This window comes from Ostrinia furnacalis, unplaced genomic scaffold (genome assembly GCF_004193835.3).
Source record: "Ostrinia furnacalis isolate ACB-3 unplaced genomic scaffold, ASM419383v2 OfSCF7455, whole genome shotgun sequence".
Lineage (NCBI taxonomy): Eukaryota > Metazoa > Arthropoda > Insecta > Lepidoptera > Crambidae > Ostrinia > Ostrinia furnacalis.
The window spans coordinates 298,820-326,648 of NW_021137694.1; the positions used below are offsets into that span (position 1 = coordinate 298,820).

Consider the following 27,829-nt stretch of genomic DNA (forward strand, 5'->3'; position numbering starts at 1 on the left):
CTACTCCAAAAGTTAGCCAGGAGAAGTTTCTCACAAGGGATCAAAACAAGAACCAACTAATACAAATGCTTTGCCGTTACTTAAAAAAAAGTAATTAAAAAGTAATTAAAAGTAATTAAATTTTACTTTTTACTTTTTAATTAATTATTTAATTATTTCGGAATTTTTCATATTTATTAAGACCCAAAGAAAAAAAAAGAAAAAAACAAAAATTGTGTCCAAAATTTTTGACTTTATCGATCGATATCTCGATAACGATGCATGATACGCTAAAAATGGTTCGGGCGTTATTGTAGAGCACAAAGAAAGCTACAAAAAGTGTCCTACAAAAATTTTCGAATCTCATCGGATAGCCGAGTTATTGCCGAAAAACAAATTTTAAGCGTTTTCCAAGATGGCGGCGAAAGCTCCTAGGAAAGCTTGGTCGACAATCTCAAGTTAAGCTTTTCTAGGTATCCCCTACAACATATTAAAAAATTAGAAGCGCAAATTCATTTTCTTTTATTTGCCTTTTTTTCGGACGAAATGACTGGACTAATTGTATTGTTTTACAAAAATCATGTTAGATATTTTATTTCTATGACTTGCTTACCTGCCCATATTTCTTCCATAAAAATAATATGTTTTACGACAAATGGTAGAGCTTGCTCTCCTTCTTCTAGATAACGTGAACGCCAGACCTAGGTCATTTTATAAAAGCTGAAAGTTTGTCAGCGTATTTTCCCAATATAGGATAGAATGTTGGTGAATCATGAAGTTTGGGTCATCTTGGCTTTGGAAGCTATCCTAAAAAAACTGTCTGGCAAGGAGTTGGGACTGTCAAAACTGTCTGGCTGATGAGGAAACTACTTCTAACATCTATGTCCCTTGTTTAATTTAGATGAAAACATTTGGGTGTTTTGCAGGTATCAATCGAATCGATTGCTTACGTAGAACGGAACTTTAACCACAATCCCATGTTGGAATTACCAAAGCGTGACCCACATCGAAACGGTGGACATCTGCCAATGTATTTTCCGGTTTATCCACGAAATTCCTATAAAAGTAGGTAACTTTGATTGGCTAGCTAATAGAAATTCCACTAATAGTATCCTACTAGGTAATTATTTTATGAATGTGAAAGTTTATGAGGATGGTTGAAAGAATGAAATCACGCAACAACTACTGAACGGATTTTGATGAAACTCTGCAACTTTTTATACAATCTAGATGTGCCTGCGACTTTTTACGCGTTAGAACCCTTACCTATCACCTAGCTAGGGGTATAAAAATAGTTTACCTACGTTGTATTTTCAGACCTACACACAAACATGAATCAGTCAAGTTGGTCGGAGGAGTTTTGTTACAAACACTGTGACACGAGATTTTTTTTATAATTAGATTGATTTACGGTATTACAAAAAATGTAATCGTTGGTTCACGCCGGGTGAAGCCATAAGCAAAAGCTAGTCATAAATAATAAATAAACAGTCAACAACGCTAAATTGTTTACTCTCTGAGAATTATTCTATTGACACAAATCCTTGCTTAAATACGTACATTAGTTGGTTCCAGTGAGCTAATATTGGTTTAATTAATAAGGACTCAGCAGAATGACTGAATAATATTGACTAATAATAATTGTAGTAATTTAGTACTCAACAGTGGGTTAATTACGATCCAAGAATAACTTGAGTTCTTGGGGATAGAATCAGCCAGACATTTGGATATACCCAGCTATGTTAATTGTATTTTTCCTCTAAGTACTGTGTTCTATTAAAATAGTTATTTTTTGTATGTGCCACGGTCCGGTATTCTTTCCGTCCTAAAACAATATTTTGGTCATAAATAACTGAGTGTGAATCTCACAAGGCTAGTTGCCTAAAAAATAACTTTTAGTCCGTCAATTACATAACATTATCAAAAAATATTGGACACGTATATTGTTATTTGTTAAACAAGTAATTACGAAGTTATGGTGCGTTGAAGTTCCGCGTAACGTCAGAAAGTGCTACACTTTAATGCAGTTCTTGACGTCATGGGTCTCTTCTTATGAACTTTGGCGCGCTTTCTCTTTACATTTTCATAAGTTTTAAAAAGTAAAAAATGCGTTTCGAGTATTTTTTGATAATATGTTAACTGACGGACTAAATCAAATTCTTGCTCTTTTACCCAGGAAACATCCCTATTGGCGATATCTGTCCGTGAGCGTTGTCCATATGTGCGTTTCCGGAGCGCACTTTGTATGTAGGTAGATTGTCTTCTGCTCCTATCTATTTTGTGACTTAACCTAGAATATTTAACGTTCAACAAATAACGATTACCGCGATAAATGGCTGGCATCGGCAGTTGCAAACAGATACCTCTCAGGGTTTCCTTGAATTCTTAATGTCTTCGCTTTTATAAATTTCGCCGCCGCATTGGAACGCGTTCACACGAAAATCGTGGCGGAAAGGACACTTTAGTGTAAATGTGTTTCTATGAACCTTTTGTCCGGAGTATTTACGTGTTAAGAACACCAATTTGTTCTTTTTCCCGTTAGTTTTCTTTCATCCAAACTGGTGCACGTGGTTCGCTGTTTTCTAGTTTGAGAGAAAATATTTCAATAACCTTTCAGCTTAAGAATAATTTGACGTCTAGACAGTTTCCTAATAGAAATTCGCAGAAAAGCTAAAACCAAAATTGATGAATCTGGAGACGGAACAATCAGATCTTAATTATACATTTTTTTTTAATTTACATTCAATCTCTTGAAATATTACCGCAAGGAATATGAAAGTAGGTACCTACAATAGGTTCTAAAGAGTATTGATTGTGGAAACATGGTGAAGATTTTGGGCTCTAGATATTTTATTCTTTGCTTTTTAAAATTATATCAGAAAAGAGATTACTGTACGTCATATCACATTTCCCAAGTCCTTGGAGTGAAGATTGCAAATGTGTAGCAAATATCTGAAAAAATGCAATCTGTGATTCAAGCTGCTTGCAAATCATCCCACTCAATCCACCGAATATCTCAAGATAGATAGCCAGGTATACTATAAGATAATAAAGTTCTGTGATTGGTTCGTGTGTCACCCTGTGCGTCCACGTGCACTGTGAGACCTCATAGTAATGCTCGTGAATACTGGCGTAAGTCTACTCCTGCCTCAGATCATAGATGATCTGAGACTCCTGCCTATTATGATAGCAACTATCAGAGTAGGTACTCGTAGCTGAGTGAAAAAAGTTTGAAACCGTGCTTTGTGCCGATCTCTGCGAAAGGCTTCGGTAATGGACTGCCGTAAGCCGAAATGGTGATATGACTTGCTACGAAGCGTAAAGCGAGAACATCCCTTAATTGGCACTCAGTTATTCCCGGCAGCTGGAAACGATGTTATTTCTTTTGTATCGCATACGTAAATAAATATATTATTATGAAGGGTAGTCGATCGTCCACCGATGCGAACACACCCTTGGGCACTCACAATCACTCAAATGGGCCGCTCCGTGCCACTGAACATCTCACATTGATACGGGGAAGAAAACGATTCGCACTGTCGGATTTTCAGTCACAATTCACTTAGGCCCAGAACACACGGTGAAACGCAATTGCAACGAAACTGCAACTTCTAGTTACTTTTGAGTTGCATCTAAATTTCTGCCTTAGATTCCGTAGAGACCACACATGACGCGACCAGTTTGAAATCGGTTTGAAATGGTCAGGTCATGTGTGGTCTCTCAACGGAATCTATGGCAGAAACTTAGATGCAACTCAAAAGTAACTAAAAGTCGCACTTTCGTTGCAATTGCGTTTCACCGTGTGTTCTGAGCCTTACATTTCGCATAACGCCGAAATTTTTGTTTATTGCAACATTAACGCGAACTTCTTGGAAAATGAAGTCTGGAATTCAAAAGCATTACACGGAAAACAATAAAATTCTCTTTGCTGTAGAACAATAGCGCTGCGAGTTTCTTTGACTTCGCCTGGAATAAAATTCTGGAAGAACGTACACTTTTAATTCACTTGGAGCCACAAAACTCTTTTAATTTCCGTGTCAACGGAGGCTAAACTAAAACATTTTTATTTTAGTTTTAGTGCTCTTGTTTTCGGAGCTAATCCCCTAAAGCCAAGTTTTTTATTTTCACACAAAGCCCAGCGATTCCGACTGATTGAAGCGATGAGTCTAGCAAACTCTGACGTATTACCACCGTAAAAGTTCCAGCCTCACTGCAGTAGGGATTATAGGAAAAATTACGAGAAAGTATGTAATCCCCTTGTTCAAAGGAACGCTTTGAGTATAATTTAAATTATTTCTAGGGATTACAGAAGTAAGTTTAAATAACCATTTAACGTTCGACTCGTTTTGCCCTGTTTCACTTTGTTCGAACTTTTTATTCATTAAGTTAATGTAGCGAAAGCTATAGGTACTTATCATTGCTTGGCACTGAAAATAATAATGAGATGAATAAAGTAGATTGAGATTTATAAAATCCCATCAAAAACAATACTTGTCAAAAAAACCAAGTCTCGCAACTCAGTTGTTCTACGGTAAAAAGTTGTGAGATCCATGTAATACCAAGTCCAGGCCAGGAAATCTTTAACGTTTTACATAAATTATTGACTTGGCCATCGCACTAAATAATTTTATTTACACGTGTTTTCATGCGATGACCAAGTCAATATATTTATGTAAAACGTTAAAGATTTCCTGGCCTGGACTTGGTATTACATGGATCTCACAACTTTTTACCGTAGAACAACTGAGTTGCGAGACTTGGTTTTTTTGACAAGTATTGTTTTTGATGGGATCCAATAACCAAAGTTTGACTTTACGTTTGGCTTCATATAGGGATAGGTCTTTTAGGGGGCATTTTCGGATTACTTTGTTGTAAATATGGGGGTGTGAAAACAGAGGAAGGCGTTTGGCAAACGTGGTGTGGACCGTAGGTACCGGTATTCGAAACACACGTTTTTTCATTAGTGCATCTAATTCTGGCGAGTTCAGGGTTTTTTTATGCTGAGCACAGCAAACCCGCCATATAAACAGTTGTCTGACACGAAGCAACTTGGTTTCTTCGTAAAGTAAGTCCGTAGGGTAGCGGTACGGCTTTTTGAGCATCACTCTAAGAACGGCACGTTGCGACCTTTCCACCTCGATGAATCTGGTTTTACAGGAGCCGCCCCAGGAGCCTATACAATAGATGAGGATGGATTGGCATAGAGAGGTGTATACCATGTGGAGAATTTGATCGGGGGCACATCGTCTAAGAGCCTTGAAAATATGCAAAAGTTTTCTGAGTCGTCCGGATAACATTGAGATTTGGTTTTTGAACGAGAGATTTTCATCTATAAGATTATTAGGGTCATGTTTATTTTAGTTAAGGTATCTAGCCTCAATAGTATAGATTGAATTTCGGAGGGAGGTAATTAATAACCATCCCGATGCAGTGACGAATAAAACAAGTTGTACAAGTAAAGTTCTGATGCTGATTAATGGGATTTGTACCTAAAAACACAATTTTATGACGAGCTTTTTACAAACAAGACAGGTAAATACAAAATCAAAACTAAATTTAAATCCCTGGACGATAAGAGAACAAAAAGCAATTTACTCTCGAATCAACCCCTCACGAATATTATGTTATATTAAGATTTAATATTTTGATAACGTCTTCAATTTCAATGCTTGATTTGATCATTCAACGTTTCGTTGGCTACGACCTTAGGTCTTTACGTTTTATGGTAGCGAATATAGTGCCGAACTACTACATAACTTTCTAATACTAGTAAAGAGGAAAGATTTGTATGTTTGTATTGAATACTTAGGCTACGAAACTAATAAACCGAATTAAAAAAGTATTCTCACCAACAGAAAACTTATTTTTTTTCTGTTATTTTTTTCATAATTTTTGTTCAATACCTACATTATCTACCCATGCGAAGCCGGGACGGCCCGTCGAACTAAATAATATTTTATCTATATACTTATAATAAATCTGTAGAGAGGTCAATTCTGTACATTAAATATATTTTCAAAAGGGGGTGATTAGTGATCGATACTGATGCCAAAAATGCAGTCAGTAAAATTTTTGTCTGTCTGTCTGTCTGTCTGTCTGTCTGTCCGTCTGTATGTTCCTTATAGAAACAAAAACTACTCGACGGATTTTAACTAAACTTGGTACAATTATTCTTCATACTCCTGGGCAGGTTATAGTATACTTAGGAATTCCCACGGGAACAGGAATTAGCGGGAAAATCCTTTTGTATGAAAAATCTAAACCGCTTAAGTTAGACGCTTGAAATTTGGCATGTAGGTACCTTAGTAAACTCAAAGCTTAGTTACAACAGGATATTGCAAAATTCCCACGGGAACGGGAGTTAGCGGGAAAAAACATTTGTATGAAAAAATATAAACCGCGTAAGATAGATGAAGGGGGTAAAACGGGATCCACGCGTACGAAGTCGCGGGCGGCCGCTAGTAGATAATACTTTGTTACCGTATTTTTTCTGAGATTCTTCAGATTTTTCCTCTCAGAGCAATTTTCTCAAGCATCTATTTATGATTTAAACAGCACTTCGGTTTGTGCCAAAATTATTTCAAGATCACTTGAGAATCTATTGAGAATAAGAGGTTGTGGGTATAGACTTGAATCAGCCTTGATTGTTTGATAAAAAAGATTTTTTTAACACGTTAACTTTACACCAGGCTCAAAAAAAGTCATTAGTTTTCAACTGTATCTTCACAGCTTAAAGTTCAAACTGATTTGACTCTATTTAACCAAAGCAGAGCCTGGTTAAGGGTAAAGTTAACACACCACATCGAAATGTCAGTGGGTCGATCCCCGCTAACCGCTGAACTATTACTGCGGTGAAACCACATAAGTAAGTAATAAGTATTGGATATTTATAGATATCGTCTTCTATTTTACCAACCACGCTATGAACCATCAATATCATGATAATGAAAGTAGGCTTTCATCCATGTTGAAGCCTTTTGAGGCATCTCTATAGACTTTGGCATAAAAGACAAATTATTTTCCTTTGCTTTTAAATTGAAGTTTCTATCGATAGTCTTCTTATTCTTTAGTATTGCATCACTACTATTTATATCCTAAGCTGAAGATCAAAATCAGCGGCGTGTCTTTCCCGTCAATGTTATCCTTACCATTTTTTTACGGAATACTGCTTTAACAATTTTGTAACAATACAACTCACGGGCAAGATTTTTTTCCATTGAATTTAAACGATAGGTACTCCTTTGATAAACATATTTAAAGGTGAAACTTTTCGATTTACAAAACGCTTTAAGTTTTAGATTAGATCTCAATAAATGGTTGTATTCTTGCTTATTATCTTATATTCATATTAATTAGAGTCCTAACACAGTATTGCATTGTACAAGAGTCGACAGCCATTTTACGATAAACTTGAAACTAAGAACTAAATCTACGAAGCTAAATTTCAGCACAAAGTTTTGATTTGTAATCACAATAATTCCCAACTTTCCAACCAGATGAAGAAAATCCCCCTGACTTTGCAAGGATCCCCCTAAATGGTTTTGCTGGTATTTGATGGCTCAACTAAGAGGGGTTTACATCCTTCTTTCTGAAGTTCAAAGTTATGAGTCACGTAATCTTCAATCCATTTATCACTGATTATTACCTAGTGCTATAGGTTTAGCGTTTAACTCTGTCAGTGCCTGAGGCATGGGAGCGATACGGGAGGGGTAACATTGACATATTATGAAGTGACAAAGAATACAAATCTGTGTGCTTACCATGAGTTTACGTTACGTGTGCTCGCTAGCGACTGCGTAAAAAAATGGCATTAATTGTATGACATATTGTGTAGCGCCTCTAGCGGCTACTTTCAAGAAACAAAATCTCCATAGAGATTTTTGACGTTTTCGCTAGCGAGCACACCTAACGTAAACTCATGGTAGGTACACTGAAAGAGATCTGACGTCTCACTGACGTTTGACAGTCACAAAAACACGCTCCCGTGCCGCTCTCATACCTCAGGCACTGTCTCATTTAAGCGACAGACCTATAGCAGAGTAAATACAAATGAGTAGGTCATCTTCGAGCGCGGTTTGTACAAAATTCGGCGCAACACCCCGCTAATCCACGCTAAATGTCAGTGTATGCGTGCGCGCCGCATACGTATTGGCGCGCTCACATACAAACCGCGCTTAGTGCGTTTCTATGAAGATGACCTACTCATTTGTATTTACTCTACCTAAAGCACCTATAGTACCAAATATAATCTAGATTTGTTTGTGACATTACATTACAATCAATCATAATCACAATATTAATTATTTATGTAACGAGACGACTCGAGACAAAGAAATGTCATCATCTCAGACAATAACGCTTTCCCATTGGATGGTTACTCAACAGACAGCACATTTCTCGGTCTGTCAGGCCCAGTGCCTAGATTATATAAAATTACGACGGTAAAATAACCACAGAATTTCCCTAACGATGTACAGTCAGCCTCAAATAGTTCGTGGCACCCAAAGTGGCCAGAAGTTGATTACACAACCTTATTCCAATGGACATGTTGACACGACCAATCAATTGACGTACTTTTTAAAACTGTCAAAATAAAACTCTCCCATAGATTTTGTATGGCACTACAAGCAAGTGACGTTACTATTTTGCCAACTCAAATAAACTACTGTTTCAATTACAATGCTACCAAAAATCGTATTTTACAGGTAATTTAAAATTTTTAAGACCAGAATGAAGAGTCCTTTTAGAAAAATTGCGATTTCAAATTATTGGGGAATGGTGTCAAATTGTCCATCTATTGTATCAAAGACGTGTTGCAAACTTATTGGCTACTTTGGGTGTCACGGACTATTTGAAGCTAACTGTACTTAGGTTCTGGATGTTTCTACAATTTGAGTTTTTGTACCTGCTTATTCCTTAAAATTATTAAAATAATTTCATCAAACAATGTGACATCAAACAACATCAAACAATAGTGAGCGCGTTTGATGTAGGTATGTTTAAAAAAATTATGAAAATTTTAGTTTTTGAAAGTTTCCCGCGAGGGGCGCTGTACGTACAATCCGTCATACATTTAATATCATTTTTGACGCGCTCACTAGTGAACTCGTTTGATAACAACTCACACTAGGACCTCAGAACCATATTCCATCATTGATGGTTAGTGACACGTCATTTAAAGTACGGAAAATTGACATAAAAATTGCATTGTTCATTTTATGTCTAGAGGTAGCGTTTTGTTTATGCTCCGCAAAATAGCGATATAAATCGGGATAAACCGCCGTAAACAAGGTTTGCGATCAAAAGATGTATACAAAAGGGGGTTAGTAAAACGATGTAAATCACAGGATATGACGTCATAAAACTTTGATAGGGATTGCTTATGTATTTTCGTATTAAAGCACGCTGCATAAGGCTTGAAAAATCAATACAAATTAAACAGCTTTATAGATGTTATATTGGTTTACACGTAATGGTTTTCGTCACTTTTTGTAGGCAGTATCACACATAGTAACCATTTATCTAATGAGATGGTGGTGTAAATAAAACAGTGTTTTTGCACAGATGAGTGTTACCTGTGACAAGTTCGGTCATCCATAAAATATAGAATACAAATTCTTCTGTCTCCCTTGATCTTTCACCTAAAAAACGTTACAAAAGCACACAAGGAAAATGGGAAATTTCAGCCGCCAGCTGACGCGTCCCATCACACAGCCGCAATATGGAACGGCCTTTCAAATTAAAACATAAAGATGGGACGCTTTTTTTTAAACGTGCGCGTGCTTTGTATTTTTACAACCAGTTCATCTGCGAGGAATGAGTAATTTTTCATTTTAACAATTCTTCAGCATCAAAATCTCAACTTAAATTATGGAGAGTGGATTTACATCGGAATTTAATAATTTATGAGCAATTTCGAAGTGGCGAGGTCAAATAGCTGGTATATTAAATTATTTTCCTTGCTTTGCAACAAAACAAGCAGGGATATGCATACTTAACAGTTTGTTATGAGGGTGCACCAAAATTAACAATGTAAATCGATTTGATGAGCTTGATAAAGGAATTAATTAAGGGCTGAAGGGCTTAATTAGTACAAATGGGTCGATTTTCATTGTTGACAACTTTGGTAAGCTAAATTAAAAAGTTTCATAGACATTATTGAAGATTATTTCAAGATGTAGAAACACTTACCTAGTTACATCGTTGTTTTAAGACTATTGTATTAATCTCATTATGGCTAATATTTATAAAATTCATAATGGTTCGAGCCATTTCGGAAATTCTGTACATTCATTGTGCTTTAACAACGAATCAAACACAAGACCCTAATCACGAGTGTCCATATCTTGATCCCTACTCCAAACGTTGAATTAAGGACATTCACTCCAACAGTCCAGTGATACGGGCACTATACTGTTACAGTTAAACTTAAAACTTTAAACTCTGAAACTGGCATAGTAACGTTTGAGTTAGTGCCGTAGCTAAACTTTTGTAGCACATCAGAGCGCATCTGCTGTTGAAAATCAAAACGTAGTAACTCACGTTTAATATTTTTTTTCAGGAGAACCAAAAACAGATCGATCGAGGTGGAACTGTGTGTTCCTTGTTCGGTGTTCCTTGATCGGCTGCCCTGAATTAAGCCATTAAAGGTAGAGTTATGGCTCCAATACCGACATGTGCTGGATGTCATGCCAACATGTTAAATACATAATCAACTACAATAATGAATTGTACACTTGAGAAACTTTGACGTAAATAAACCCGACTTCGTCCAAAGATTTCTACAACGACCAGTGCCGCGCTTCCCCTACAATAATTCGAGAATACATAAATAATAACATAAAAGTTGCCAACATAGTTGTAAATATTTTTCAAATTTCGAGTTACCAGCTTTTCATTCACACCAGCAGCAGCTCTTTGTGACAGTGCCTGTGACCCGGTTCTATTGATAGGGATTATTATGATTATGATTATGGACTTCATTCGCTTCGTCCGCTTGTTTTGCGTCAAAGTGGCCTGTGATTTAGTTGCTATACTACATTAGTGTGTAAAGCTAGAAAAAAAAATATTTTCAAAAAATCGAGTTACATGGTTTTGCTCCTAAACAGCCAGCAGCTCTTTGTGACATGTGACGGTGACCCGGTTCGATTGAGAGGGACTTAATTAATTCGGACAACTGAAGTTCCTGTCCGCTTGTTTTGCGTCAAAGTGGCCTGTGATTTAGTTGTTAGCCTACTACATTAGTGTGTAAAGTAAGTAAAAAAAATTTTTTTTTTTCAAAAAAATGAGTTACATGGTTTTGCTCCTAAACAGCCAGCAGCTCTTTGTGACATGTGACAGTGACCCGGTTCGATTGAGAGGGACTTCATTAATTCAGACAGCTGAGCCTCCTGTCCGCTTGTTTTGCATCAAAGTGGCCTGTGATTTAGTTGCTACAGTTGCTAGTACCTATTCGTACTACAGCAGGGTGTACGCACATTGTGCGAGTTTGCTGTGTGTTCGCTCATGCCTCAAAAACGCGTAAAGGCTAATTTACATGTAAACCATGATAACATCTATTCTGATTGCAAAACGTTTAGTAGTGTTGCAAAATCGTACCTAATACAACAATATTATTATGCTGATCGCTGTAAAAACTGTGGGCAAACGGGAGACGAGATTCTTTGTCAGTGTTTAAGATAATATAATAAGATTATGGGCAAAAAAAAGAAATCTTTTTTTTTTTTACCCATAATCTCTCATTGGGTGGATTGTAGTATCTTCAAAATACGATATTAATATGCTATAAAAAGTCAGATAAGGCTTCATGCTTAATAAAATTTAAGTTGAATTAAAAAGTAGTGCGATAATTGTTTTTAAAGTTTCATCTTTATTCTATGCCCCCACTGCATCGTAATAATATCCTTTTTCTCACGTTAACAATACATCATTTGCAGGTGAGTGAGAAAGACATAAAAAGTTGAATGTACGTACATGCAGAGGGCAGACCCTTCTAGGGTTATTAAAAGCTGTCAATAGACCACTAAGATTAGCTATCAGTCCCGTTTCAGAACTTCGTAATGGATCCTAAGCTTTTGACCCGTATGTAGGTCAAACTCGGGGGTTTATTGAAGTTCTGTTTTGATAGATTAGGTAATTTGTCCGATCATTTCATCCATGAATACGTCTTGTCAGCGAATCCTTTGTATTTGGAAATCAATTTCAAATTTCTGATTAGTATCTAGGTCCTTTTCAGAGTATCTACTTAAACTAATCCAAAGTGCGAAAAACAATTAATTGAAAAGGACGCGTATCATTGAATACGTAGGCTTTCTACGAGCATTGACCAACTTATTAGGTAGAGGCTTAGATAGAACGTCGTATAAATATAATACAAAATTACGTTGCTATTGCCCGTTTTCACCATCAATCCCTAATTTTTAAGTGACCCCTATGGTAACACATAACATGAATTTTGTTTTGATAGGGTTCTCTTAAAAATTAGGGGTTGGTGGTGAAAACGGGCATAAGTCTAACGAAATGAGTACGAAACCCTGCGCCAAAATACTGCGAGTTGCTTGATACACATGGCCAGTTTTCATAAGGATTTTCTTATTAAGTAAATAATCAAAACTTATAAACAAGTACCATAACAGGTGTATCATAACTGAGTTATGTGTAACTAACTTTCCCCCGGGGCAAACTTGACCTTCACTGGTTGGGTTTTTATTGGCGGTCAAGCTTTAGATCCTGGCTACACTGGAGTTGTAGCGGTGGGAACGAGAGGTAAACTGAGTAACTAAAACTGAGTAAAAGTAACTAAAGTTGCAACGACTTACCTAATAAAGCCATGAAGAACCCGTACAGAACACACATGGTGTGCCCAAACACCCAGCGGTGGAACAGGGCAGAGATGAGAGTGAAGGGATTGCCCAGGACCGACACAGAGAAGTCTGAGCACACCAGGTTGAACAGGATGATGTTCAGAGGCGTCCATAGCTGAAACAAAAAATTAAGGTGTAAAAAATGCATTAGGAACCACTATCATCACTACTATAAAATAAAGTCGCTTTCCGCTGTCTGTCCCTATGTATGCTTAGATCTTTAAAACTACGCAATGGATTTTGATGCGTTTTTTTTTAATAGATAGAGTGATTAATGAGGAAGGTTTATATGTATACTTAGCACCCGTACGAAGCCAAGGCGGGTCGCTAGATTAATAATATTTCGCAATATATCTAAACAAATGATAGTAACAGAAGATTTGCACTACGTCCGATCCGAATCCGATCCGAAGCCGTGAAAATACTATTCGGAATAGACTTAGAAGATTCAATTTCCGTCATCCAATTTCTCCAGTTAGTTTCCTAGATCCATATTTTGACGGATTCAGATCGAACGTAGTACGAAACCGCTCTTAGGTACTATGCAGTTGAGTAGTATTTTGGAGTGAGAAAATCACATGCCGTAGTGGAAATAACTAAGTATGTGTGAATGTACTTTATTCCAATTATGTTCCTGAGGAAAACAGTTTAAAAAGTATAATATAATCTCAAAAACTCTACGAGTATTTATAACTTTTCCTGGATCCGAAAAAAGCTCGTCAAGTTGTTAAAAATACGTAGCTCTTTTATAAAAGTTTACCTATACCTATGTCAAGTCAGCGACTACGCATGAGTGATTCGCACGAAATTCGCCCGTACGAACCGCCACGCACGACCGATCCCGATCCTACAAGCTACGGAGTGCAAAAGCTGAGTGCGAGTTGGTATGCTAGGTACCCGATACATTCAATTATTTCGGTCACGGTTGGTTGTTTGGTTCTCTAAACTAAAGTAATGAAATCAGGGAGGTCGCGTAATTTGACTGAAGGCATCTGAAGGTGAAGTCTCATCTGACATCTCGTAATTTCAGCGTAATTACAGCGATCTACGGATTGACGTCACCAAGTACTTTAATCCGTTTTTATTCAGCTAATTGTTATTTTCGTAGGACTATTGCAAGTAAAATTAAACAACCAAACTTGCTCTTTTTGGGTTAAATCCTTGTCCCCTGTTATTAAATAACCTAAATGGAAAATATTTATTCAAAAACTAGCCACCAGTGGGCCGGCTATTGTTAAATATTTCATCGTTTATATTATCTATATTACAGTGGACTGAGTGTGAGTTTCCATAGTGAGCGCGTTTAAAAAATGTATGAAAATTTTAGTTCTTGAACGTTTCCGCTAGGGTCGCTCTGTACAATCCGTCATACATTACGCGCTCACTACTTAGTGAGCGCATTTGATGAAAACTCACACTCAGCCCTCTGGCGTACTAAAGCTCCTTCGTATTACGTGCAAGCGTGTCAAAACTGCGTCATTTGAGATACGCCTATAATAATAATAGCGACGATTTGCGACGCGAATAATAATAATAATAAATAGCGACACCACGGGGCCAGTTGTTAATCCGAGTGCTCCCGAGAGTCGGTCAAGACCCTCGTCTTCGGCTTGCCGAAGTGGAAACCGAGAGGGTCTGCAGGACTTTCACCTCTGGCTTGCCTTAACCGGCCGGCCAGAGTGGAGTCGCTAGAGCTATAAGCTATAACGCCGCGAGTAACCTCGGAGAAAGCGCAGCACACCTCTCTACACCCCTGAGCTGGCAGACGCCAATGTTGNTGGCTTGCCTTAACCGGCCGGCCAGAGTGGAGTCGCTAGAGCTATAAGCTATAACGCCGCGAGTAACCTCGGAGAAAGCGCAGCACACCTCTCTACACCCCTGAGCTGGCAGACGCCAATGTTGCCCCTCAGTCCGGTCTATACGACTCATGACGCCAGGGGGGGGGGGGCATTTAGTCGCTGGCTAGTCACCGCCTGCCATTTTTTCAGTCCGAGACTATGAACCAGGCAGGTGCCCCGTAGTCTCCATCCATAGCCTAGTAAACAGTCCATCCATCCTTCATCCATAACCCTAGTCCATTCTCCAATAACTGCAATAGCTCCTGTGCACAGGCTGGGGATGGTCTCTGGCTACATCCCATGATAATAGTCAAAGACTAGATCCAGCATGTGCACCACTTTCACTTTTGTCGATTATTTTGCGCTTCAAACGGCCTCTACGTGTTGGATCTGTATCCCCACGCAAGCCTTATAAAGGACCGGGCCACTTTTGACCCGTGAGCTCCAAAGCGTACAAACATAATAAATACTCTTTATTGCACACCAAAGAACAGAACAGAAAGAAAAAGAAACACACAAGGTACAAGTAGGCGGTTTTATCGCTATGAAGCGATATCTTCCAGACAAACCTATGGAGAGGATAGCGAATGTTAGTTAAAGTGCGTTAAACAATAAACATTATACTATTTCCTTTAGAGGGTGAACAACGGTTGAGATATGCATTTAATACCACAACACATTTTGCTGGAATGTTTTCATGAATACATTTGTACGCAGCGTGTCTCTGAAAGAATTTCCACGGACTTACGAGTAAAAAGCTGCTGCTAAAAATACTCGGGTTATCACTTGTGTAGGAGAATGGCACAAGAAATTGACATAATTTTCCTGAAAAATGGAATGGTTAAGGCATGGAAACAAGTAGGCAAATGTTATCTTTTCTCTTTCTTATTGCTATTGAGTGCTTATGACACAAGTATGAATATTACATTAAAAAAAATAGATTCATACTTGCGATAAGTAAATATTGGTATACCTAGTAGTAAACAAGGTGGAAACGATACTCATTTCATTTCAGTACTTTTAACTTAAGATCATAACAACAATGTTAACAGCATTGTTGTGTTCCGGGCAGTTAAGATAGCCAGTTACTCCGTGGTTGAGGATTCTGGGTGAAGCTCGCTTCCACCTTCGGCCTGATCACCACTTACCACCATCAGGTGAGATACAGGCAAAAAGATCTCTATCTCACACGATATTTCTAATTCAAAATACTTATCGAAAAACTGGTACTACACCCTGAAATACTCATACTCAAACTTCACGAGCTTTATCGGTCTCTATCAAACGGTATCAATAATAGCACAGAAATAACTGGATCTATCCGAAAGTTCTATTTCCAACTTCCATGCATAAAGGACGCCACTTCTAACAATAGGTTATGCTTAGATTTTCCTCCATCAGATTCGACCAAACAAGAGTAAATATTAATATGAGAATTCCCATACTGAAACTGTCAATGTGCCAATTATACCAGGAGTTATTCTCGGATAAAAGTTTGGTCGAATCGGGCCTAAGTACATATAATATGAACGTCGGCTCCGTGATAATTTTACAAAATGAAGCGCTAAACGCATGAAAGATTTTAGTCTGTTCATAAGCAGCTTAACGTCATTCGACTGGTAGATACTTCTAAGGACTTTTCTCTTTCACCAGAGCTTTTGCGTCAATCCTACTGACACAAGCAGCTTAAATGTAGCAATGCGGCAATCAAAAACATGTTTTTCTTAGTACTGGTGATAGGTACGACAAATTCATGTACCTATCTGTACCAGCAGCCGGAACGTCATAATGAATCACCATAGGTATCTGGAATGGCTTAAGCCATTGAAGGGATTTGTCAAAAAAATAGAGCTTTTTGTTTTGCAGGTCTCGGATAGATATCTGGTAGATACAGTCATTGAGATTCAACAACTTTTTGAAAGAAAACATTGTTTCAGTTACGTATCTGTTTTTTTTTTAGAATTCAGTGTACCTATTTTTTAAGAAAACGCTTAAAGTCCAGGAATATTCCTCATTTATCTATAAATCTTCGCATATCTGTGAGACTCTATTTTGCTTCAATAATATTAGCCAATTCACGTGAATTGTCCCAAGTCTATTTCGAGCCAGTTTCACCGTTTACTCCGTAATCTACATAAATAGTTTACCTTATTACTTAAACCGCTATTTATCAATTAACCCAACATCGAAGTATTGACTGTTCTCGTAATACCACAGAATACATAATAGTAGCAACAGAAATTGCACTCCTTTGTGTAGGATCAGATGCCGACATTTTAACGTTGATAATAATAATGCAAAATATCCAACGTACATGGTGCATTCGAAATCGCACCTTACTACTACGCTCACAAAAGCGCAATTTTTTTGTGTTCAGAATTGATCTACGTCACAGCTCAAGCGTCAGGGTTGTTTAAGCAAAGTAAAATAAATAAAAACTTAATTTTAAGAAGCATTTTATTGTATTTACGGTTGGTAAACGTTAATCTAGTGGTGTTTGTATTTCGTACCATCTCCAAAGTACCTATTAATAAACTTCAGTGTTGCGATAATTCGAAATTGGACAAACAGTTTTAAAAGGTGTAGTGTCGGAAAATAGACACGGTGAAGTAAAGTTAATGTTTTATTAGCTAAAATAATGTTTTTGCTACAGCTTTTTGACATAAATATTTCAAAGTTATTTAAAAAATGCAGTTATTTTTAATTATTTAAATTACTATCTTTAAATTACAGTTAATTATTATTTTTAAATATTACGATTTTCCATTATAAAGATGAATAACAGTGCTGTTGGAACAATAAACCTTGATTGCGACGATGATCGATCGAGCGTGTATAGGTACGCGTGTGTACACAGGCGCGTGGCGGCCCTGACTGATTTGCAACTTGAAGTTGTCGCGCGCTGTAGGTAATTATCTCGGCCGGCATAGGCGAGTGACGGAGGCCTGGTAATACCCATAAACCAACTTCCAAGTAATGATTACATTGTTGGTGATATCCCCAGAGCTAGCTCCCATTGGAACACTAGTCATCAATGCGAGATCTCAAAACTCAAACACGTGGGACTTATTTGGGTACAGATTAGCACTAGACTGACTTTAGGCACAGACTGCAAACACCGAAATATCGATACTAGTCTCTACACTACATCTATCGATATCTCTAGTATTAAGTAGGTTGTATATAGCCACCTACTCTGTTGCAATACCTCCTAGGTAACTAATTCCCGTTTTCACCATCAATCTCTAATTTTTAAGTGACCCCTATGGTAACACATAACAGGAATTTTGTTTTCACTTAAAAATTAGGGAGTGTTGGTGAAAACGGGCATAAGTCTTAAGCCCATGTCTATGTAATTTCCACCATTAGAAATTGTCACTTTAGTACGCAATAGAGATTTGAATTTGAGTATAAAACACAGTATATCTCCGTCTCTATGTATACTCATAAGCTGAGTTGCACCACGTTATTTTAACCGTGACTTTAACGATAACCGATGTTTTTTGTATGGAGTTTGACAGCCTTTTCACGTTTGTTAAGTTAAAGTAAGAGCCTTAAATTTTAAACTACGCAAAGGACTTTAATTCGGTTCTCAACATAATTAAATAGAGCGATTCAATTCAAGATGTTAATACCATTCTACCCGAGCTAAACAGGGGCGGGTCGTTAGTATTACAATTGTAACTCTACCTGTTACCTTTTCACCCTTAAACTGTTAAACCAATCTAGGGTTATGGCGATAGTTTGACACCCTTGGAAGGATAAAGGATGGTTTTCATCCCTAAAGCATCCCTTGAAGGAGTGAAAAGGGAGGTTGGAAAGTATTTATAGGGTTACTTTCTTCATGTTGACAGATAACTCATAGTTTTCGTAAATATTAATAGAGTATTTTTAGAAAAGTGTCATAGCATTAAAAACTAATTCTGTGACAATACGAAATTCACGCAGACGAAGCCGCGGGAAAAAGCTCATGTCAATATAAATATTTCAGCGCGAATTTAGAATTAGTGAGTGTTACCAGCCCCCAAATAATATTTACCTTATAAAATGTGTTCCTCTTTGAACAAATATTTGGATACAACAACCAAATAGAATCCTTATTCCACTTGTATGGTTTCCATGTTTTATAGTCCAGTCAATGAATGCCTTAACGACGGTGTAGAGAGAAATCCGTGGAACACAATTTCTGACCTCGGGACTTTATTTAGCCTAGTTAGGTGGTGAACATAGCTAAAGTCCCCGCCCTTAGCCCTTGAGCCGGAGGGGAGAGGGGGGTTTAAAGGTACCACTTTTCGGTTTTTCGCTTAATCCTCGGAAACTATGCGTCCTAGTGACATGACTACTATGAACCAAAAAAAGCTTATTCAATTTGCTACAGGTGAGACCGTCAAGTTTTTCTATATATTGTATAGTTTTTGCGGCATCTGCTCTAGAAGGTCTGTAAAATTGGAAATTTTATTGTTGTCTTACATGTTCCTTTCAGGAGAAAATCGACTAAATCAACATTGAGCAAACACTATAGACATGCGGGAGCATGTTAAGCCTAGTTCCATGGAGGGGACTGCACCGTGCGTATATTTAGACGAACCAATTAGAGCCACTTTTAACTCCTCATCATTCAAAAACTACTGTGCATTAACACTTCAAATTTGGCTCATGTATTGAGACTTGCAAGATATACATCAGCTTCAAATTTCATAAATATACCTCAAACGGTTATTTAGGTATTGACGTTCAAAAATCGATATTTAGAGCACTAAAATCTATCTATCACATGTGAAATGTTAAAATTTACTGGTTTTTTATTTGTTCCTTTGTATTTACATAAATACCTTTCTGGATGCCAAATTTGAACCTTCGAGGTCATCTGGAAGTGGTTAGAATTTGGTCTAGAGGTCAGACATGTAGATTTTTGGACGTCAATATCTAAAGAACCGTTTGAGGCATATTTATGAAATTTAAAACTGATGTATATCTTGCAAGTCTCAACACATGAGCCAAATTTGAAGTGTTAATGCACAGTAGTTTTTGAGTGATGAGGAGTCAAAAGTGGCTCCAATTGGTTCGTCTAAATATACGCACGGTGTAGTCCCCTCACTGGAACTAGGCTTAATATGCTCCCGCATGTCTAGAATGATTGCTCAATGTTGATTTAGTCGATTTTCTCCTGATGGGAACATGTAAGACAAAAATAAAATTTCCAATATTACAGACCTTCTAGAGCAGATGCCGAGAAAACTATACAATTTATAGAAAAACTTGACGGTCTCACCTGTAGCAAATTGAATATGCTTTTTTTGGTTCAAAGTAGTCATGTCACTAGGACGCATAGTTTCCCAGGATTAAGCGAAAAACCGAAAAGTGGCACCTTTAAACCCCCCTCTCCCCGCCGGCTCAAGGGCTAAGGGCGGGGACTTTTGCTATGTCACCATATCACCTCCTAACTAGTCTAAATAAAGTCCTGAAGTCAGAAATTGTGTTCTACAGTTTTCCATCTATAATGCTTTATTGACTGGACTATTACATTATTTACGAACGTACACATGTGAAGTATTTGTGTTTCCCTGTGTTGAGTAAATGTTTTATTCTGATGTTGGGTAAATTTATCGTAGAGGTTCTGTTAGTTATTTTTTCGCCTTGTTATCTAAAAGAAAAAGAAAATTTCAAACAACAGAACAACACAAATACAAGGTAATCGTTGGAACATACTTGAAAATGTCTTGAAAGTTACTTTCCTCATAATTATATGCTACTGCTGCATGCAAACACGTACCTAGTAGGTACTATAGCGACTTGCAAGGAACATTTTAAAAGAAAATGTATTTCTACTTTTATTTTAGAAACTGTAAGTACAATTGTTCAGAAGAGATTGCCCGTAGTGATAAAGCCCAAATTGCCCTACTCCAAATCGTTTTATTTGCTGTTACTGTTTTACTTTGTGTGATATGGGTAGAAGGGGTTCCTCTAAAGTGATATCCACACTGAATACGATACTGATTAAGGTATACGGTCGTATATTCACCATTAGTACAGCTGATGGAACTTTTAGCAACCGGACCCTAAGGTGAGTGACCATCATCATTATCATCATTATATTTTAGTCTTCACTGCAGGACGGCTAACCTTTTTAAAAAACAGAGGTAAATGGGAGGATTTGGTCTACATCCCCAAAATCATCATCATCTCAGCCATAGGACGTCCAATGCTGAACATAGGCCTCCCCCAATGCTTTCCATGTTGCCCGGTTGGTAGCGGCCTGCGTCCAACGCCTTCCTACTACCTTTATGATGTCGTCGGTCTACCTTGTGTGTCTATTAATATAAATGATTATGGATAGTAGGTACCTAGTAATAGTATGTGTTTATACAGAACATTTAACATCAATCAGTAATGGAAAATCACTGAACAAATCGTGTGACTAGTAAATTGATCAGTTATTTCATTAATTTTGTACACTTAAGTATACTTACTGCGGCATGAGCGCTTTCAATCAATCGCCTTCTTCTTTTGTGTTAGAGTTCTGTAAGTAGATGAAAACCTATACAGCATTGGTTCGGAATCGTATACGAATTGAAATTCGAATGGTTCAAAAATACAGCCTTGGTGCACAACAATTCGACACGTGTTGACGTGTTCGTGTTCAATATTGTGAATCGAGCTGTTTACTTTAAAGCTGCAAATAAGATATTATAAAGCTCATTATTATCTGCTGGATATGCACATACAAAATTAATTAATTAAAAATATGGAAAGCTGTTGGCCAAACAATTGCCAAACAATTTTCTGATACTTTAAGTACACACGAGACAAAGTAAAATGTGATAATGGTGCTTACTTTAATGAAAACAGTGTGTACGTACCTACTTAGTTTCTTTACATTTGCAATCGTAAATCACGCTCATACTTAGTAAACCTTTCTTAGTAGTCTTTCGTCATCGTAGTGCGCACTCGCTGAAATAATATTTTGTATATCTGAAAGTGTTGTTAATGCTTATACTAAAACGTTTGTTTTTATTTGTATAGAGAACAAAAGTGTCTAGACAAACCTAAAGAGGATTTAGGACGCTATTTGGATCAAATATGTAATTGCTCAATAGTGAATAATATATAAATAAATAAATAAGTATAATATTCAGTACAAAACGTTTTATTAATGGGGATCGGACACTTACTACTCGTACATAGATAAGTACTTTTTATCTAAATATAACTCAAAGGTGACTGACTGACTGACATACTCGTACTGATCTATCAACGCACAGCCCAAACCACTGGAGGGATCGGGCTGAAAGGCATGCAGGTAGATGTTATGACGTAGGCATCCGCTAAGAAAGGATTTTACGAAACTCCACCCCTAAGGGAGTAAAACGGGATCCACGCGTACGAAGTCGCGGGCGGCCGCTAGTTCATAACATAAAACTGCTTATGCCCTTCATACTCGTATGCTTTAAAGTCAGTAAATCATTAATTAAGTTCAGAAACAAAGTGACAACAAATTCTTTTGCATTGTGGATTGTGAAATATTGAAAAAAAAACACTGTAATGAAAAAACTCATAAAACTCATTTGTTTTTGCAAATAGGCTTTTAAAAAGCCCTATTAACCCTACCACTGCTTCGGGACAATAAATGGGCCAGTGCTGAGAAGAAGCAGCGCAGAAACTCAGTCACTATTGTCAGCCTCCTTTTCAAGGGTTTACATTCTTTAAAATATACATACAATGATTGACATGATGATACGAAAGATTCACATTTTTATCTTACCTGGCGGTCCTTGAACATGAGCAGTATCACCAGCAGATTGAGGAAGAATCCGAAGAACCCTATGAGGAATAGAACGAAGGCCGACACCACGTATCCCCATTTGGGCATCAGCAGTGGGAAGCCCTCGTCGAAAGCGCGCACCACCGTGTCATTGAAGCTCTCAGGGTACGACGTCATTGTCACTTCACTTCACTTCACATCACACTATGAGACGCCAAACTCACTTTTCACTTCACACATTTTGAGAGCGACACGAGGCTGCATCTGAAACAAATGAAAGTGACTGTTATTGAGTGCATGCACCTAATTTAAATGTGACAGTATGAATTTGCAACAAAAAATCATAGTAATTGTAGCCTTCCTATAACAATAGGAAAACTATGGTTAAGGTATCATGTTGAAGCCTCTGGTATACAACTAACGAGTGTGAGGAGCAGCGCACGAGTAACTGAATCCTTTGCTAGCTATACCGGCTTCTTCCCGCGACTCCGCTTGAGAAGCTTGAACGTGGCATTCGAGTAGTCACGAAAATGTTGTAGTCACGCAATCAAAATCACTGAATTACTTAAACCCATTTCTCAAAGTTAAGTAAGTAATACCACAGAATAATAATAAGTACTACGTAATAGGTACTACTATTTCACATCACATGATTGAAATTTTTTCTATTCGTTTTTTTATAAAAACTTTTATCCCCTACTTATTGCCCTAAGTCTACATTTCCTAGACTTCCTCTTTCTAGACTCTAGATATATGTAGATGAGTTAAGATTTAATTTATAAGTCTCAGCAAAATCGTTTCAGTAGTTTAGTTCGGGTGACAGACAGAGTTACACATTTATAGTACCTATATGGTGAATTTAGAATGTCATAGGTTATTTGATACTGGATAGTTTGAGACAAGCCTGAAAAGCCTCGCCGCAATGTACCTAACGAGTTTTGAAATTCCTGGAGAACTTTGTGATATCCTGAAACTAAAGTTGTAGATTTTAAAACCCTAATTGAAATAGATACTACAGAGAACCTTTTGAGCTTTATTTATCATCAAATTAAAATGATTATGCCATGTCTAATACGTATCCTTTAGAATAAAATACTACAAATTATGCAAACCAAGCAAAATCGATTTGTTTTTCCATCAGTTTTTATTTTATTTTACATAATACCCAACCCTTTTTACCTTTTTAAATTAAAGAGATTAAAAAATAATGGTCATTAGGCTTTCGTTTTGAAGACGTTCAATGAATTTCAATCAGTTGTAGAACAAAGGCGTAGAAGATTTATATTATAGGTAATGTATTTTGGATATAATAATTACGATGGTATACCTCATCAGACTACATAATAATATTTATTGCAAAAAACCTTCTATTAAAACTACATAAGATAGTGTTTTGTTTGATATGCCGTTGTCAGGTACAAACTTTAACCAAAAAACAACGTATTATTATGTAGAGTCAATATCCCTCGGAAAGTCATTCAAGTTCAAAACATTGACCTAAAAGTCATAGTTTATAAAAATAATATGAAATATTTTATATTACTAAAGTTATATTTTTACCTTAAACAATTTCCACGAAATTCCACAGACAGTCTGCTCTAGCTTACTAATTTGTAGTTAGGTTTATAGTTAGAATGCCTCGAAAAATATATTTGCTTTTATATTTCCAAGAGCATTTATTAATTCTACCCATTCGAAAAGGGTTATCCACGAACTGCTATTAGGACCTGAATAATTACTACACAAAAATTGTCTAGAGCCAACAAAATATTAAACTTCGTTGACCTTTTACTAATCGGACTCCGACTAGAATTGACGTTGAATTTGAGGCACGCCAACTAGTGTAGAGTCAAGCTAAACACTGTGCACCTTATTTATTTGTGATAGGGGTGATTTTCCAACAGTAAATGTTTAGCCTGAGGTGCTGTCAACTTCATCAAGTATTTACGAAACAATCTTGCATGAAAGTTTTGGGCATGCCCGGATCACTTTGACTTTTTGTGTGTACCTAAACAATATTATAAACTTCATTGTGAAGAGAAGCAAGTATTTCAATATTAATTTGTAAATATGAGTAAGTAATACATATTTTGAAAATGTAATGTAGAGCCCTATAACCCATTTAATTAATTATCTTTTGTTAACTTAGACTGGGTTGCACTTGCACTATCTTACTTTAACTTTGACAAACGTCAAAATTCTGTCAAATTCCATACAAAAAACACCGGTTATCGTTAAAGTTACAGTCAAAGTTAGGTGATGTAACTCAGCCTTAGAACAAATATTTTTATATTAATTTTGTATCTGTTATTTTTGAAGTTGTTTGTTTCGACATTAAATTTATGTGTTAAATATTTATTGTTATAACTAGCTGACCCGGCGAACTCTGTTCCGCCTTAAAGGCAATAAATTAGCCGTCGCAATTTTTCCTTATTTGCTCACCGTTTCGACCTACCCTGGACTACGACAAACATTTTAAAACCAAAATCAGCTCAATCGGCCCAGCCGTTCTCGAGTTTTAATCAGACTAACGAACAACAATTCATTTTTATTTATAAAAATATAAGTAGTATAAGTAGGTATGTACTTCTAAGATTTTCATGGTTATACGAAATATAAGTTTGTGATAGGTAGGTACCCATACTCCTGACTCGATCAATCGATTATACGAAATCAATTTTGTATCATTGACTAAGATGATGTTGGCTTTGCCCGAGTGGAATTTTGTCTGTCACAGAAAAACAATATCGCGCGCGTTTTGCTCACCGTTTAGACCTACCCTGGACTACGACAAACATTTTAAAACCAAAATCAGCTCATTCGGCCCAGCCGTTCTCGAGTTTTAATCAGACTAACGAACATCAATTCATTTTTATTTATATAGATAGATAGATATATGATTTTTATCGCACTCTGTTTACTATAATAAAACTTCTACTTGACGTAAAGGTTGAATAGGAGATAATTCCCTATTGCATTTAGCTCGCCATTCGTCTGTTGTCTTTAGTATTTTTTTACGTTAGTAAGAGGCGACAATATTTTTATATTGGGTCATGTAACATTTTCGGTTTTGGAGGCGCACTCAATCAGAAGTTGGTAATTGGTTTTCCGAATGTTTTTCAATACCGGTTAATTGATTTAAAGCTCGCCCAAATCTGTTTTGTGATTTGGAAAATTTAGGCAAATGTACATTTCCTGTTAAAAATGTTAACATAGAAACAAATTACTGAATCCCAAACATTGAGTTAAAAAGGTTAATAAATAGAATAACGGGTTTTTCTATTATTTGTTCACCATTGAAAATAATTAAAACCTTTTCAAAAACTTTTTTATGTATTTGCTTATGAATACGTATATTATTTTCGGATGATACTTTTTTTTATTGTAGTCATTTCAGTCTGCACAAAAACCTACCAAGTTTTTTATCGCATTTTATTTTACCTGACGCTGCCAGGATAATGGATAATGCACATAGAGTTCACAAGAAAACATAATCTCTCCATCGGACTATTGACTCTGCTATTGATCACTTAACCTATCAATTATCCTCTAAGTTGATTAGCCATTTATTATGAAAGTAATATACTGATTACCTCCCATAAAACCTGTTCCCAAGCGAGCAATAAATGAACATGTAAGCTGTATTACTTAGGTAAGCTTCTTGCTTTATTAATTATACGAGTAATAGAACATTGCTATTTAATAACCATCTACGTAGATCATCCTATTAATCGTATATTAATACTTATTAAATGGTTATAAACCAATTACTTATCAATGTGCTTAATTATTACTTACTACGATGTACGATTAATGTTACGATACCAACGATATAGGTACAATAAAATTTTAGTTATTTTATATCGTTTATATCGTTGACATTTTATTTTATAGCTTCTAATATCATGTTAAGTACAGCTCTAGTTTTGAAATACAAGGAATTATTAACATTTTCTGAACTTCAATGTTGTTATTTAAAAAAACATTGCCCCTATTAAGCAGCGCATTTTAACTATTTCTTCACAAACAAAGAAATTGATGTGACATAATTATAAGACCCGCATTTCAAGATTTGATTTAATTAAAATCAAAATCCGTCAGGTTGTTTATAAAGGCGTGAAAAAAAGGCTTAGCATTTAAATTAAAAGTGTCCTTATATCGATTTCCTAACTACAATGTCCCTTACAGCAACCGCAATGTCAACCGCAGCTTGTACTTTGAAACTGATACGAACATTCAGTGCCACAATAACGTCATACTAATATAATAATGGCTGTATACCTACTATACCACTTGTATACGTACGTTTATAGTATGAGAAAAATAGAAGTGCACCCAAGTCTTAAAATGTAAGTAGGTAGGTATGGCACGCTACGTTTCACCCACAAGCTTTGCACTCTCTGATTATTTTGCTTTTCTTCACCGAATTTGTTATTTTTGCAAAAGTAAACAAATGCTATCTCTATACTTTAAATTCCTTAAACGTCATGATGTTTGCCTTAAATAAAGAAAAATATAATCATTTAATCATTTATTTGCCTTAAATAGGTGGTTACAGAGTAGTTCTTGTTTGATATAATGTTACTTAAGACCTATTTAGTCATAGCCTATGTCATGCAAATATAAAGAATGGTTACAGAGTATAAAGAATGTAAGAAAAGCTTAGTTCTAAGACGTGAAAACGTTACACGCAGATCAAGTTACACAAGTAATACTACAAGCATTTGTAGTATTTGTTTGGATTGTTGTACCTACGATACGTCTAGCTAGTACCTAAAGAGGATTTCTGAATTTCTGAAGCAATCAATTTCCTGAACTTATTCCCTAGTGGTTGCGGCTACTTTTGTCTGAATATGCACAATTCCAAAGGGATACGTGATCATCTCTCTGTTAAGTTTCTTTTTCAAAAGATCAATAATTGTGATTACATTAAAAGTATATTCGAGATTAATATGAGCAGCATTTAATTTTGTGAATTTCAGGTGTAGGAACCCATGTGATTTTCATAGCTAGCTCTCGAAGTTTCAAGAATCCCCATTCTATGTAGGCAGATCCTCGAAACATGATTATAAAAATACAAAGGTACAACGTACCCAATTAGGACAATGTCAAAACTTATTCCAAAACTTAATCAGTTTGAAATACATACGACTCAATTAGTGACTTCATATGAAACCCTTCCAGTTACTCATAGCTGGTAGGTACTACATGACATGTCATGTACAAAAAACTAGTAAGACTGTTTAAACTTCTAAACTAATTTCAAGTTAACTGTAGGCGTAATGTAATCCTTACCCTAACCAGAAGTTTCGGTTTAATGTATTTGATAGTTTTGGGTATCTTCTTAGTAAATTTAACATGTACCTTATTAAGGGTGTAACTCAGGG

General features: G+C 36.5%; 1 protein-coding gene across 1 annotated transcript in view; it reads right to left on the reverse strand.

The window, feature by feature from the left end:
* LOC114364660 (pinopsin) overlaps positions 1-27,829 on the reverse strand; it is a 91,574-nt gene that overhangs the window by 42,729 nt on the left and 21,016 nt on the right. Inside the window, exons 2-3 of the mRNA XM_028320888.1 lie at positions 22,443-22,706; positions 12,798-12,957 (exon numbers count right to left, since the gene is read on the reverse strand). Coding sequence (XP_028176689.1) covers positions 12,798-12,957; positions 22,443-22,619 — 337 coding nt within the window. The 5' untranslated portion in view covers positions 22,620-22,706. The remainder of the gene's footprint in view (positions 1-12,797; positions 12,958-22,442; positions 22,707-27,829) is intronic.